Here is a 14183-nt window from a genome sequence, read left to right as displayed (position 1 = left end):
ATATGTAAAAGACCTCTGAGCTTGTGGGGTATTGTTGTTTGTTCATGCGGAAATAAAATGTTTGCAGCCACAGCAGCACCGAGTGTGACACTGTTAAAAGGGAACGTCTGATGTTTTATTTAGAGTACCACGGATAGAGAAATTGCTTTAGGTCTTTCCGAAAGATTGTCAAACACTGAGACTGAGGCGACTGCGGATCTTTACCACGAGAATAAGTACTTGTCAGAACTCATTTTACAAAACAAAGGAAGATGCTGTGTTGTAGGCTGCATGCACCAGGTGGACAGAAACAGTGTCTAGTTAAATGCCCACAGCACGTGCCGAATGAGTGCATACTCGCCAAAATTACACGATTCGCATTCAGTAAGCGTGTGTCTCGCCACCTCTCTCGCCTCTCGCACGACAGCAGCACTGTGTTGTTATCCTATCCAGCGGTGAACACTTCTCTGATATGCTTTCGTTGCAGGGCCTTTCTGGGTTTCCACGGCTCGGCGCAGTCTCAGTCATACGTGCTCCCTTTGATGCCAAGCATTGTGCTCACAGCTGAATAGGTTTATCTGCACTGGGGACGCTGGGGGACATTGCAGACCCCTCTGCCAGTTGTGGGGACAGCCTTGGGGTACTCAGGCCCCAATTGATCCATGTTATGGAGAGAGACTACTTTCATATCTGTAGCCAGTTCTCACAGATCCCTGCCATGGGGAAAGACTCTTAATCTCTCTCGAATTGTCAGCTGTTCCCTGCACAACTTTTCCATCCTGTGCCTGCTTCATTTTGTGGTTCGTATTGGTGTCACAGACATACTAAGTCTTTGTCTAGGCTTCTAATTTTATTACCATGTTCTTTCTGTAATTGTAATTTTCAGTAATCATTTTGTTCACGGACTGCAGTAAACCTGCTGGTCACCCTGATAACACATTAAGCACATTGGTCACTGTTGAGCCCCTGTTGAACTACAAGCTTTAAAAACAACCCAGTTGGATGTGAGACTGCCCATCCAGCCAGCACCAAGTGTGTGCTACTCCGTCATGATCATGTGATTGCATTGAGCAACTCTAGGCCCCTTACGTTCACATTATAACTTGGCAGTGCTCTGGACTCATTCCTTGTCACCTCAGATGCCAGATGGCCCATTATAATAAGACAGCCACACTGTGATGATTTCTCAGAAACAGCGCACATTCTGTTGTGCTTTGGCCGGACAAAACCGTTTATGACTTGTTTACTGTTCCAGTTAAAGTAATGGTGCGGGATTGAATTATAATGCCACGCTCTCTGTTGTGAAGGGAGCTCTTCAAGAGTTTTGCATTCATATGTTTAAACACCTTCTGCAAGATCTGGTGTAAAGGTACAAATCTAGTGAGGAGACCTCTTAAGACAAAATAAGAACATGTTTTCCACCTATAATATAGTTTGGGAAAAAATAGTTGCAGTGTCAGAGAAAGTGTCGAAGGGCATATATATATGTATTTAGTATTAAGTTTTAAACTTAGAAGTAGTCTACTACTGCATAAATGCCAGTATAAATGCCAGTTCAGCAGTGCTGCCTGGAAACGTTTGTGTTGTCGACTATAAACTCCCAAGTGCCAGGATGTTAAAAGTGAAGAGAACCATTGCAGCTGGGGTACTTAAATACTTAAACTGTAGCGACACTTGGGAATGTACGTTACCATATGTTTTGCAGTCTCATACCTTGCTCTTTAAAACCGAGATACAGCTGAATATTCACTAATCATGCATTTCATTTCATAACTCGCCAGGCATACGTTATTAATTTACTGTTGGGATTTGTGTTCGCTTTGACACGGATCTCCTGATTCATCCCTATACAGCAGGGAAGGTATAAAATGTGTAGAAAAAAAAGTATCCATATATTTGAACGGTTTTAATGATGAAACCTATAAAACCACCTTAAACTGCAGAACGCCTGCCTTCCTCACGTGAAACAAGTTCATAAAGGTCCATAAATATTTGGACAGTGACACAATTGTCATCATTTTGGATCTGTACACCACCACAATGGATTTGAAAGGAAACAATCAAGGTGTGCTTTAAGTGTAGACTTTCATCTTTAATTTGACGGTAGTTACATCCAAATTGGGTGAACGGTGTAGGAATTACACCCATTTTTATATGTGGTCCCCCAATTTTAGGGGCTCAAAAGAATTTGGACAGAGTAACATAATAATGAATTACGTTGGGAGTTTCAATACTTGGTGGCAAGTGCAGGTGCAGGCCTGGCAGAGCATCACTAGGGTAAAACCCAGCATCTGCTGATGTCTATGGGTTCCAGACTTCAGGCAGTCATTGACTGCAAAGGATTTGCCACCAAGTATTGAAACTCCCAACGTAATTCATGATTATGTTACTCTGTCCAAATATTTTTTAGCCCCTAAAATTGGGGGACCACATATAAAAATGGGTGTAGTTCCTACACCGTTCACCCAGTTTGGATGTATCTACCCTCAAATTAAAGATGAAAGTCTACACTTAAAGCACACCTTGATTGTTTCCTTTCAAATCCATTGTGCGTACAGAGCCAAAATGATGACAATTGTGCCACTGTCCAAATATTTATGGACCTAACTGTATAGTGGCATTTAAGTCAGTATGCAACTGATATCATTAATGTGTTTTATTATTTCACCAATCGGATCAATATATCAAGAAAGATATGTGGAGTCTGGGTCTTAATTACAATTAGTATTAGAATTGGAACTAATTAATTAACATAATTGTTTAAGATATAATTGGGTAAGGTGTTTTTCATGATTTGTTTGTTTATTGTATTGTGGTGTTTTTATTGAATGTTTTGAAAATGGTAAATTATTGTCCAATACTTTTACAGTGAGATTGCAGCTACAGATCTTCAATATATACACACATATATAATTGTAGAACTGACCTCCAGTCATGTAGACAACACCGGCACCCCAGTATGTGGAGCTACAGTCCCACATAATGGCCGATCAGAGAACGTAGACTAGAAACGTAGAACGTAGAAAGTGTGACTCAGATGCTGACACATGTCCTCTCTCCCTTGCTGTGCTTGTCCCCAGGCCCTCCTCCTGCTTCTCGTCAGCATGGCCGAGGCGCTGAGCAGTGCGGCCGAGGTGGACCTGCCCCTGGCCTCCTCCCTCTGCTCCCTGCCCTTCTACCTGACCTGCCTGTTCTTCTCCGCCGTCCACGTCATGATGTGCACCTCCACCGAGAGCTCCTGCTATTTCTGCAGCCTGTCCTGGGCCCTGGTGTTCGGCGTGATAGTCTTCTTCTCGGCCCTGCTCTGTGTTGTGTTGTCCATCACTGGCCGGTGGCTCTCCTGGGGGAATCCTCCAGCTAAGGTGAGAACACAGGCTGACCATATGGTGTGTCTGTATCTCCTCCTCTACTGGCCACCAGCTTTATGGAGGGCCCATGTGTCCATGGTGTTTCCACTGCCCTGTGCAATTTCCATCGTTTTGTTCAATGCCTATTATTCACATTTCCTTTTCCATTTAAATCAATTAGGAACCAAGCATGCTGTACTGCTGGTCGCCCCCCTTCCAGTTGATGCGACTGAACAGGGTAGCTTGAGTTTCTAAGAGCCTTAATGAGAGAGACTAAAGTGCTTGTTGCTTTCCAGGCACGTTTCCGTGGCCTAATTCTCAAAGACCGGGTCAGGATTTCATGTCGGTGCTGAACCACATCGTCTAAACGCATCACAGTCTTCATAAAGAGCCATTGCGTGTACAAACAAAGCTGTTTAGCAATACTTGTAAGTAATATGCAAAATCTCAGTTCAGCTAGGCAGAGAGAACTTCAGATAGGGGAATCCAGCCGTGTAAATGCGTTTTCCCCACACAAGTCCGTTTCCGCTTTCAACAATGACACGGATTCATCTTGATTCATATATTTTTAATTTGCCGAGAGGGCTCACTGCTACAGAAGTCGCCAGATGGATAGGATCAAACTGTGCGAATTGGCTCAACATCTGTACTCCCTCACACTGTCATCTTGTTCTAGCTGTAGTATTAGGATAAGGTGTTATGGTGCAAACGTTTCTGGCTGCTGTTCTCCTAAAGCCTGGAAGGTGGCCCATTTTTTATAACAGAAACGGTACACTAGCATTACTACACTTTGCACCTCTGTGGTCAGGTGGTCCCAGTTCATGTTAGAAGTATGACCTTCTCATTCATAACATTTATTACCATATTGTGACCCCCCCCACATCGCACATTGGGGTCTCTGTTGACTTAATAACATATAATATCAAGTTATGTTCAAGAAGATGCTAATCTGATATATTTAGAGTAGCTGTCCTGCTTTCCTGACAAGTTCCGTGAGGGAAAGGTATAAATCGCTTGTAATTTGTCTTTGTGATACTTCACATTTGCTTCCCTCCTGGATCTTCATCTAGACTCTCGCAAGCACTGTAACGCGCTCCGATAAACCGACTGCCTCTTCACTACCTGGTGCAATAACCAGAACACACCGACAGCCGGGCGCAATCTAGAGAGATTATTCTCACAGGAGTCCTTGATGTGGGGGGAAATTGAGTGACTAGGAACTACACAGAATGGTAAAACATTATACAGTTCATGGGATATGGTTTTATTTAAATAAATCAAATAAACTGAATGCAGCTGCAGAGAATATAAGATTTTTATTGACTTGATGTAGGGATTGACTGAAACCTCAAAGCCACTTTGGGACCATCATACTGACCTTGCAGTTACATGTGTAGACTGGAAGAAGCAAGACGGTAACTGACCTTATTGAATTCAACTGGTATTTACGTATAGCTTACACCAAAACCAATCTGCAAATAGGTGGGTATTTAGTAGGCATGAAACAGACAGACTTTGTGTATTGAAAACAATACTAGTCGCCAGACAGCAGCCTCACTGGATGAGCTCAGTTTTCTGAAGAAGACTTACATATAGCTTCTTTCACTCACCATCGCAAAATCAAAGAAATGTGTCCGCAAAACATTTTGTGTCTGGCGTTGTTCATCCATAACTTTATTAATCACTTTGTGTGCTGTTTAACTTTCAAAGCACCCCATACTGGAGCTTGTGTAGTTACAGTTATGGGTTACACGGACATTGCATGTTCCCTGTAAATGTATTTACAATTAAATGCACTTACCTGAAAGGAAAATAGGTCCAGTGAAGATCTAGGGTCAGGACATGCAAAGAAGGAATTAATTATTAGTATTATATATATATATATGTGTGTGTGTGTGTGTGTGTGTGTGTGTATGTCTGTTTGTTTGAATGACAAAGCAATTAACAATTATATTTAATGGGATGCCATGCATTTCATCTATTCACCGTTTCTGTTATTATTAGTAGGATTTCGCCATTTACATCAACAGTTTAATTGCTGCCTTCATTATGATTGACACGTTAAGTTAACAAGGTAATTGTGATTTCATTTGATTTACTCCTGTGCACAGTGTGAAAGGAGAGTGAAGTGAGCCGGTCGGGAGTGGCAGTCAGAAGGCTGAGCTAGATGGATGCACTTCAGGAGTGTGTCCTTAATCCCGTTTGTTTTGTGCATGTATTGGACCTCATGTCTTGAGTTTGAAAGACCTGGATTGCGGTCTAGCTTAACTGTGAGCTCTTTACTTTATGGAACTTTGGCACTTTAAATAAACTGCACTTACTACTTCACTCCTGGTAGTTTTTATGCCCAGGCAGCCCAGCCGTGATTTTTGTGTGAATTATTAATGCCAGGAGAAAAATGAAACGCTAAGACCCACTGTGGTCATTGTGCTGTTCAGATAGGGATGGAAACTTCTCAATGAGGAGTTCCGTTTACTGTGATAAAAAAGAGCTTCAGTAGAAATTTTATAGGCTCATAATTGTGCATAATTTCCATGGCAGAAGTGCGCCGCAGCAGAGAGGCGCGGTGCGGGGATGCGAACCTGGGGAGCATCGCCTCCCTGAAGTCGCACAGAGGCGCACTTCTGTTTCTCTCACTTCATTGTTTAGGTTTGGTTTGGGTTTTTTGCATGTGGATACATTTCAGCCTTTTCTGAGGCAGAGGGAAATTGTGAATTTGTTTTAAAGGAGTAAATGAGTTGTCTTGGGTAAAGGTGTGGACTAAAACAACATATAAACATCCTGAAACCCGGCACTTCCTGGTGAGTGATGCACTTTTAAGTGTTAAAACTGAACCAAAGTCACGGATACTTCACTTCACAGGAAGACAAATAGACCATACTTGGAGAAACTGTGATAACTGTGCTTTTAAGTACATGTAATAGTCAATAATTAGTGTTTGTATTGTGTTACTTGCACCCATTACCTCAGTACCCAATCAGCATAAAGTACCAAATGTTCCAACCTTGAAGAACAGTTTATTTTTATATCATAGATACATTCAGATTTTGTCCTTGTTGTTTTGCTTCAATCCCCGTTTTGGATTTTTGTCTTAATTGCTGAAATCTTATTTCAGGCAATAGGGATCGATATCAAAGTGTCGGCAGTAGGCTGTCCATTTCATTGCATTTCTTGAAAGGCAGAAAAAAGGAAGGTAAGAAAATGAAATTTCAAATGCAGAAAAAAAGAGGATTATACTTTCTAGTTTCTAGTGAGTGACCTCGTTTGACCTCATTTTCTTTCAAAGATATATTCTGCGATTCTGAAACGTTCTGCTCTGTACCAAGAATTTGCAGAATCAAATTAATCGAGGCCGAGGATAAAGTGCAAAACCATTCACCGAGGAGGAACATAAATGTTAATTAACAAATAAATGGAATATACAAATAAAAAGGGCTAAAATTTAAACTCGGCAAAGAGTCTTTTGTTTCCTACGTTTATATAATGCTGGTCTGCATTCCTTCAGAATATATTAGTTCAATCAATCATGCTAACATGACAGCTAGCTAATGTGTTTTGGAAATCATTCTGAATAATATCACTTCCTATTATCCTATCTTTTCTTGTTAGCATGCATTGATGATGGCTGATGATTTTCCTTTGTTTATATAGACCCCTAATGGTAAACAAATTGTCCCAGCTATTGAGCAGATCTCGCTTTAATGAAATCAAATGGGAAGCCAATGGTGTCCATGGGTGATTGAAGTTATTTGCGTATTAATGTGCGAAGAATGAGAGGCTTCTCATTGAAATGAAAAGCAGCACACCCAGATACATTTCAGTAATAAGCTGCTTTCCATTTGTTTAATTTGATAGACTATCAGTGGAATCCACAGGAATGGGAAGAAAAAAAAATACCATGCCTGTTCATGGTGAAAAGAAGATATCGGCAGGAATCTGCAACACTGGAAAAACACGTTTGGATTAGCATATAAATGATGGTCGGCACTAGGATTTCATTCACAGGCAAAGGAGAGAGCAGCCAGAAGAAGGGGAGGGAAAAATCCTCAAATGTAAAGTTAGCAGATTTGACACAAATATATAAAAAGCTTAGAGATCTAATCTACTTGTGCAAGCTCAAGGGACGTCCGCCAACTGTGTTTACACTAACAGAAATGTGGCTACACAATTCATTTTCTTCTTGGTTAAGTTCACCGTGCACTCCGAGATTGATTGATTACACAGCTGCACAACATAACACAGTTAGGTGCTCGTATCATAAATAGCCGAGTGTCAGATCCATCCATCAAGCTGATGTACAGTTCTTTAGGCTAAGAGTTGCCTTCGCCGAGGTAGGAATTATGAGAACACTTGGCAGAAATAGATCAATCTCATGTCTCCTCCACAGATTGCAGAGGGTCAGAGGAAATATTTCACATTAGCAACTGAACAGAGCCTCCTTTACATGACTGTGTCTGTGCATTGGCAGGAGGTGAAGGGGTAGAGTCTTGTGAGTGGCCAGTTAGCAGAACATTTGCTTTGAACATGGGATAGTGGTATATACAGCTCTGGAAAAAATTGAGACCACTCCAAGTTCAGAAATCAATGTTATTTTTTTCCAGAGCTGTATATCAATGCAGGGGGTAAATAAGAGTTCAGACTGATTCTGGAAAGAGTCTGTAAGCCACCACCTTCATTTTGTGGGTTGAGGGTTCAAACAATGGTGGCTGTTCAGTCAGAGATATTAAAATACAAAACCCTCTTCCCATTTGTAAACAGCTATATAAAAAAAGAAGAATCTAAATTAATTTCAGTCAATTTATCCCAATTGGTGAGTGTAAGTACATTTTAAATGGTTACTATAACGCACACGTACTCACACACACACACACACACACTCACACACACACACACTCACAGACCATTTCCAACATTTACAGTAAGAACAAGGTAAAAAAAGCTGTATTGTTAATTATTACACAGGGTCTTTATATATATATATATATATATATTATATCTACAGCTCAGAGACTAGTTTCTCCAGCTTGGGGTATATGGGCAAAGGGGTGCCTGCTGTTTTGACAGTTTGGACTTTAATAACAGCCGAGAGCTCTTATTGCTTAGTGGTTCAGAACCAATTAAACCTCCTCAAAGCTTATCTAAGGTGTTGACAGTGCTACATTTGCATTTTGAAGAAAAAGTAAGACTATTAATGCCACACACACTTCAGCTGGTACGGGATATTCTAGGTTTGTTTATTTGCTGCTGTTTATATTTTTTCTCTTCACATTTTACTCTGTCCTTGAAATATCCACAGTCAAAACTTCACCGAATGACCTTGGATTATTCTGCTGAGGTGATGCTGTAATTTTAGTAACTACTTGAGAATCAAGAAAAATGTTCCACTTACTATTGAGGAGGAACTATTTATATTATTTATTTATTTAGTCGATCGTGAAGTTCATCATATTCAAGATAAACCACTTTTAGTTATATTGAAATCAGGGGGACCTGTTACTGTGCCCCTTTCAAACGGCATCCATCATGCTGTGGATACGTTTACCGGCCGCCCTCTGAGAATACTTTCTCGTTTAATAAATGCAGGTGCCTCGTGCTCCTCAGACTAATCAACGTTTCTCCAAGGTGCGCATACATTATCGGGCGCCTGTTAATGATACACTTTGCACTTGTGCATATTGATGAGTGAACCTTCATCAGTGGAGACAAAACTGAACTGAAAGAATACAAAAAAAATGATTTACAGTTTTTCTTTACCAACAGGACTTTTTTTTTTTTGTTTTTGCTTTTTAATAAAATGAATACTTGTGACTGGCGTGCAGGAAGGAGGAGTTTATAAATGTAGTTTCTGTGTCATACTGTGACATGTTGCCAAGAACCCAAACCTTTTGTGCCATTCTGTTGTTTTATTGGTTTGTTTCTTAGTTTGATTTCTGCCTGAAATGTCTGTTGAAATTGTTTACCAGCTGACTCAAAGCCACACAATGTTCAGTACTGTGCAAAAGTTTTAGGCAGGTGTGAAAAAATGCTGTAAAGTAAGAATGCTTTCAAAAATAGACGTGTTAATAGATTATATTTATCAATTAACAAAATGCAACGTGACTGAACAGAAGAAAAATCTACATCAAATCAATATTTGGTGTGACCACCCTTTTCTTCTAAACAGCATCAGTTCTTCTAGGTACACTTACACAAAGCCAGGGATTTTGTATTCCTATAGTCAGGTGTATGATTAAACAGTTATACCACACAGGTGCTAATGATCATCAATTCAATATGTAGGTTGAAACACAATCATTAACTGAAACAGAAACAGCTGTGTAGGAGGAATAAAACTGGGTGAGGAACAGCCAGACTCAGCTAACAAGGTGAGGCTGCTGAAGACAGTTTACTGTCAAAAGTCATACACCATGGCAAGACTGAGAACAGCAACAAGACACAAGGTAGTTCTACTGCATCAGCCAGGTCTCTCCCAGGCAGACATTTCAAGGCAGACAGGGGTTTCCAGATGTGCTGTCCAAGCTCTTTTGAAGAAGCACAAAGAAACGGGCAACGTTGAGGATCGCAGACGCAGTGGTCGGCCAAGGAAACTTACTGCAGCAGATGAAAGACACATCATGCTTACTTCCCTTCACAATCGGAAGATGACCAGCAGTGCCATCAGCTCAGAATTGGCAGAAAACAGTGGGACCCTGGTACACCCATCTACTCTCCAGAGAAGTCTGCTCAGAAGTGGCCTTCATGGAAGACTTGCGGCCAAAAAGCCGACGTGGCAACAAGGCCAAGCGACTCAACTATGCATGAAAACACAGGAACTGGGGTGCAGAAAAATGGCAGCAGCTTCTCTGGACTAATGAGTCAAAATGTGATATTTGGCTGTAGCAGAAGGCAGTTTGTTCACCGAAAGGCTGGAGAGCGGTACACGATGTTCACTCACTTTGCATTTAGTTAATTGATAAATATAATCTATTAATGTCTATTTTTCAAAGCATTCTTAATTTACAGCATTTTTTCACACCTGCCTAAAACTTCTGCACAGTACTATATGTTTTGTGTTTTTGTTTTCTTCCATGTGTTATGGTCTTTTAATGTTTCTTCTTTCGCAACAGACTCAGACCTCCTCCAATTCGGGCTTTTCCGAGCTTGACACCCTGCTGCTCACCGGGACCCTGGGCCACGTGCTGAGCCTAGGGGCCAGCAGTTTTATCGAGGAGGAACACCAGACCTGGTATTTCTTACTCAACACCCTGTGCCTGGCGTTGTTCCAGGACGTCTGCAGGAAGTACTTCAGGGAGAAGAAGAGCTACAAGGATCTAGAAGAAAGCCCCTTCCTGCCCTCCAAAGAGGACGCTCCAACGCCGAGCTATGGGCCGAGAGGCAGCAATGAGAAGTGGCTGGCCTTGGCCACTCCCTTGGTCAGTCTGGCGTGCTGTCGCGTGCTCCGCTCCTTGAACCAGACAGGTGTGCAGTGGGCTCATCTCCCGGACCTTGGGCACTGGCTGAACAGGTGTGTAGTGTGGGGGAAGGGGCGCGGTGCACCAAGTCCCCAATAAGGAAAAGAACAACTCATAACACATCTAGACAAGATGTTAAAAAAGTAGGCTATATCACTTGCAAGATGATTAATGGGTGTCTGCACTGCTAGGGAATATGAGAATGAACCGATAAAAGGAATGATTGGCGTGTGAACAGAGGCATGCTTCTTTCTCTGGTGTTTTCATGAGTTCCTCTTGAAAATCAACACTGCTGGGCTTTTCTCACATCACTAATTAAAGCCGCCGAATGTGTGTTACTTGGCATGTGAGTTTAATTCTGTGGTTTCCTGTGATGCAACATAGTTAATCATCTCAATCCAGACTTTCTTCGCCGTTTCACATACAAACAGGAGGCGTGAACACAGATGCGGAGATGTAAAATGTCACCCATCTTGATTTAATACAAAGGGAGACGATGTTTGGAAAGTGAAATGTGCTTACATTGTTGCCGTGGTCCTGCGTAGGTATTTTCATCAAAGTTTAGTCATTAGCTGTCTTAGTGGCACCCAATCCTGCTCCACAAATCTTCCTCAATCAGTCCGACACAAGTATGAACTGAGAACATGTTACACGCGGGCTGCAAATTATACAGCATTTATTTACGTCTGACCAGAACAGTGGGTGGAAGCCGTCTGTATATTTGTGTGATCTAAGTAAGCTAAAGGAAAGGGTACTTGTTCTGTGTAAGGTACTGCATGCACACAATGACGCTGAAGGTATTTGGAAGCATGATTAACACAGGTGCGAATGACCAGTTCTGAACTAAGGAAGGAAAATAATGTAATGGAGATGCATCATTAAAGAGAAGGAGGAAGGGGTTATTATATTATGTTTTTTTTTTATATATGTCCTGATTTCTAAGTCCAATACATGACTTAAGGCAGGCACTTAGTATCTGTATGTTCTTGAAACAGTCTGACGGTAGGATGACAAGTCAGCCGTGTGATTGCACCGGTGTGAGTTACCACGGAGACAGACAGCCCGAGGGCAGGTTCGCACTGGGATCTCCGCTCTGTTAGAAGTGTACTTCTGATCCAGAGCTCCGCAGCGCCTGCCTGTCTGCCTTTGTGAATCCCGTATGTCAGCAACAGCATTGAAATGAAGAAAAAGTGTAAATAAATGATATTATTAGTGTACCGTATCGTTATACCGTTGCTGAAATGGGTTTAGTTCCTATTGGATCACAGAGTCGGACTACAGTGCAGCCCCAGCACACACAAACTGGCATCTGTGGAGATACTTCAGCTCCCTCCATACCATGTACTAAACATTGCTACAGGTCACGCAGGGCACTCAGTTTCAAAGGTCTGTGTGTGTGGAGGTGGCATCCGAACACAGCTTTTTGTCAGGTGTGCTTCTTGGCAGTTGTGTCCCTTGGAGGATCGAAATTTACTTAAGTTTTTACCTTTTCATTCTTCCCTATTGTACACTTTATCTGTCTTCCCTAGTCGTATATAGTAGGTAGCTGAGATTGTATAGTCCCCGCCTTCGAAGTGAGTGTATAACGCTTCTCAAGTTGGTTCTTCTGTAGTTTCTAAGAACACATACCTTGTATCTAGACTGTCACAAGTATTTACAAAGATATATGTTTTAAAGTATATATTTTGTCCTTCTAGAGGAGTAGAATGGTCTTCGAATCCTCCGCAGTAGAGATATAATAGAGGCCTCTCTGAATAGTAAGATTAAAGCTGTCGAAAGCTAAATCTTCTTCAGCTACATTTCTAATTGCGTTTGGTAGCAAGTTTGTTGCTAGTTTTTGTTCTGTTGGAATCCCCTGAGCAATCCATCGGAACTCAAGTAGAATACCTCTGTAGAACTCCAAGGCCATTGGATTGCCGCTTCCCAGCAGAATCGCATCTTTGTGTTCGCAAATAAAAACACCAGCAGCTTTTCAGTTGTGTGCAACTATCACCCTCACGCCTCTTTTGCACTTCAAACCCCTAGAATATCTGCAGCGAACAATTTCGAACTGGATAGAAACACACATTTCTATATAATTCCATCGAGAGTAATGCGTTGAGAATTAACTTTGTAAAGCTCATTTCAAATGGGGGTAAGCTTAAGAGACACGGGAGGGTTCCCACTTCTGTTTGTAATGTGAGATGTGTTCATCATCCAGAGGATACAATCTCCACCACCGAAACCACAGAACATATTTAAATGTTTTTTTGGTGTTGCTGCATAAATTATCTGGTCTCGTTAAACATGCAGACGGTATGGGCCAACACACAGAGCGTTGGTCACAAACACACCTGCCACACAGAGCACCCAGGAAAACATTGCCCAGATACTAAACTGGGTAGAGGCAGATCAGATTAAATTGAATGTAAGTAAAGGTGAAGGCAATAAGAATGTGCATTACTGGTACCAAATAGGGGGTATCAAACTACAAAAGGAACGCATTGATGAGAAACTGTGGATGTTCGAAATCCCTTACAAACCAGCAGATTGCTTTGATGTGTAGTAAGACGGGCTGAATTCAAATCAGAAGAGGGATGTTTTAAGCTAAGGTGCTGTGGTGTGCCACATAAATAAAAAAGGACTGATTGAGGCAGAGGTGTGAAACAATTTATATACATATGGGTTAAGGAAATTGAATTTATTTAGCCAAGAACAAAAAAAAGAAAAAAGTTGTTTTGGAGGTTTGTCTGAGGTCTTCACACTGTTGTTTGATAAAGACAACTCTCTCAACTTCATGATTATCACTGAAACCAGCGACCATATCTGAATCTCAGTTGGTCACCAAAGCTTGATCAATGCTTTCAGCACATTTCTGTAGAAAGAGTTTCTTTGGACCCCCTATGGCTGCTGTTTTAATTTTCTTTGTTATTGATGGGATTTTTTTTCCAAGGCAGACTCCGATCTTAATTACTTCGTGTCATTGAACCCAATAATTGAACTGTTTGCTTGATTAGAACAATGTTTTTCAAATTGTTTTCTTCTCTTCCTAAATTAAACGGATAGAAATTACCATTAACTTCGTACCAAAGGCTGTGTTTCAAAGCTGCCCCTCCCTGTATTGTTTCAGTGACCAGATGCCTGGAGTTAAATTAATTTGCCTATGGAGAACTAACAGTGCTTTTTATATGAGTGCAATTTTCTACTGTGTGTGTACATCCTTAATTAGTAATTGGTAATTAAGAGTTTAGACCGCTGTAGTGAGGCAGTAATGTATTTAACACAATGGAAGAAAAGTCAAATTGTAAGTCCTTAGAAGCAGGACTGTGAAGCTTTGTGTCAGAAGTTACATCTCATGACACCTCCTTGCACTGAGTTATCATTTCTAAATGTTTTTTAAGCACTAAAGTAATTATTTTGATAGAAT

At 41.2% G+C, this 14183-nt stretch overlaps 1 protein-coding gene across 1 annotated transcript in view; it reads left to right on the top strand.

The window, feature by feature from the left end:
- Positions 1 to 14183, top strand: part of pigg (phosphatidylinositol glycan anchor biosynthesis class G (EMM blood group)) — a 93602-nt gene that overhangs the window by 48626 nt on the left and 30793 nt on the right. Inside the window, exons 8-9 of the mRNA XM_066720758.1 lie at positions 3060 to 3341; positions 10433 to 10830. Coding sequence (XP_066576855.1) covers positions 3060 to 3341; positions 10433 to 10830 — 680 coding nt within the window. The remainder of the gene's footprint in view (positions 1 to 3059; positions 3342 to 10432; positions 10831 to 14183) is intronic.

This window comes from Amia ocellicauda, chromosome 13 (assembly GCF_036373705.1).
Source record: "Amia ocellicauda isolate fAmiCal2 chromosome 13, fAmiCal2.hap1, whole genome shotgun sequence".
In the NCBI taxonomy this organism is placed as follows: domain Eukaryota; kingdom Metazoa; phylum Chordata; class Actinopteri; order Amiiformes; family Amiidae; genus Amia; species Amia ocellicauda.
The sequence above is the reverse complement of the archived record's forward strand: the minus strand, read 5'-3'. Positions and strand labels throughout refer to the sequence as shown.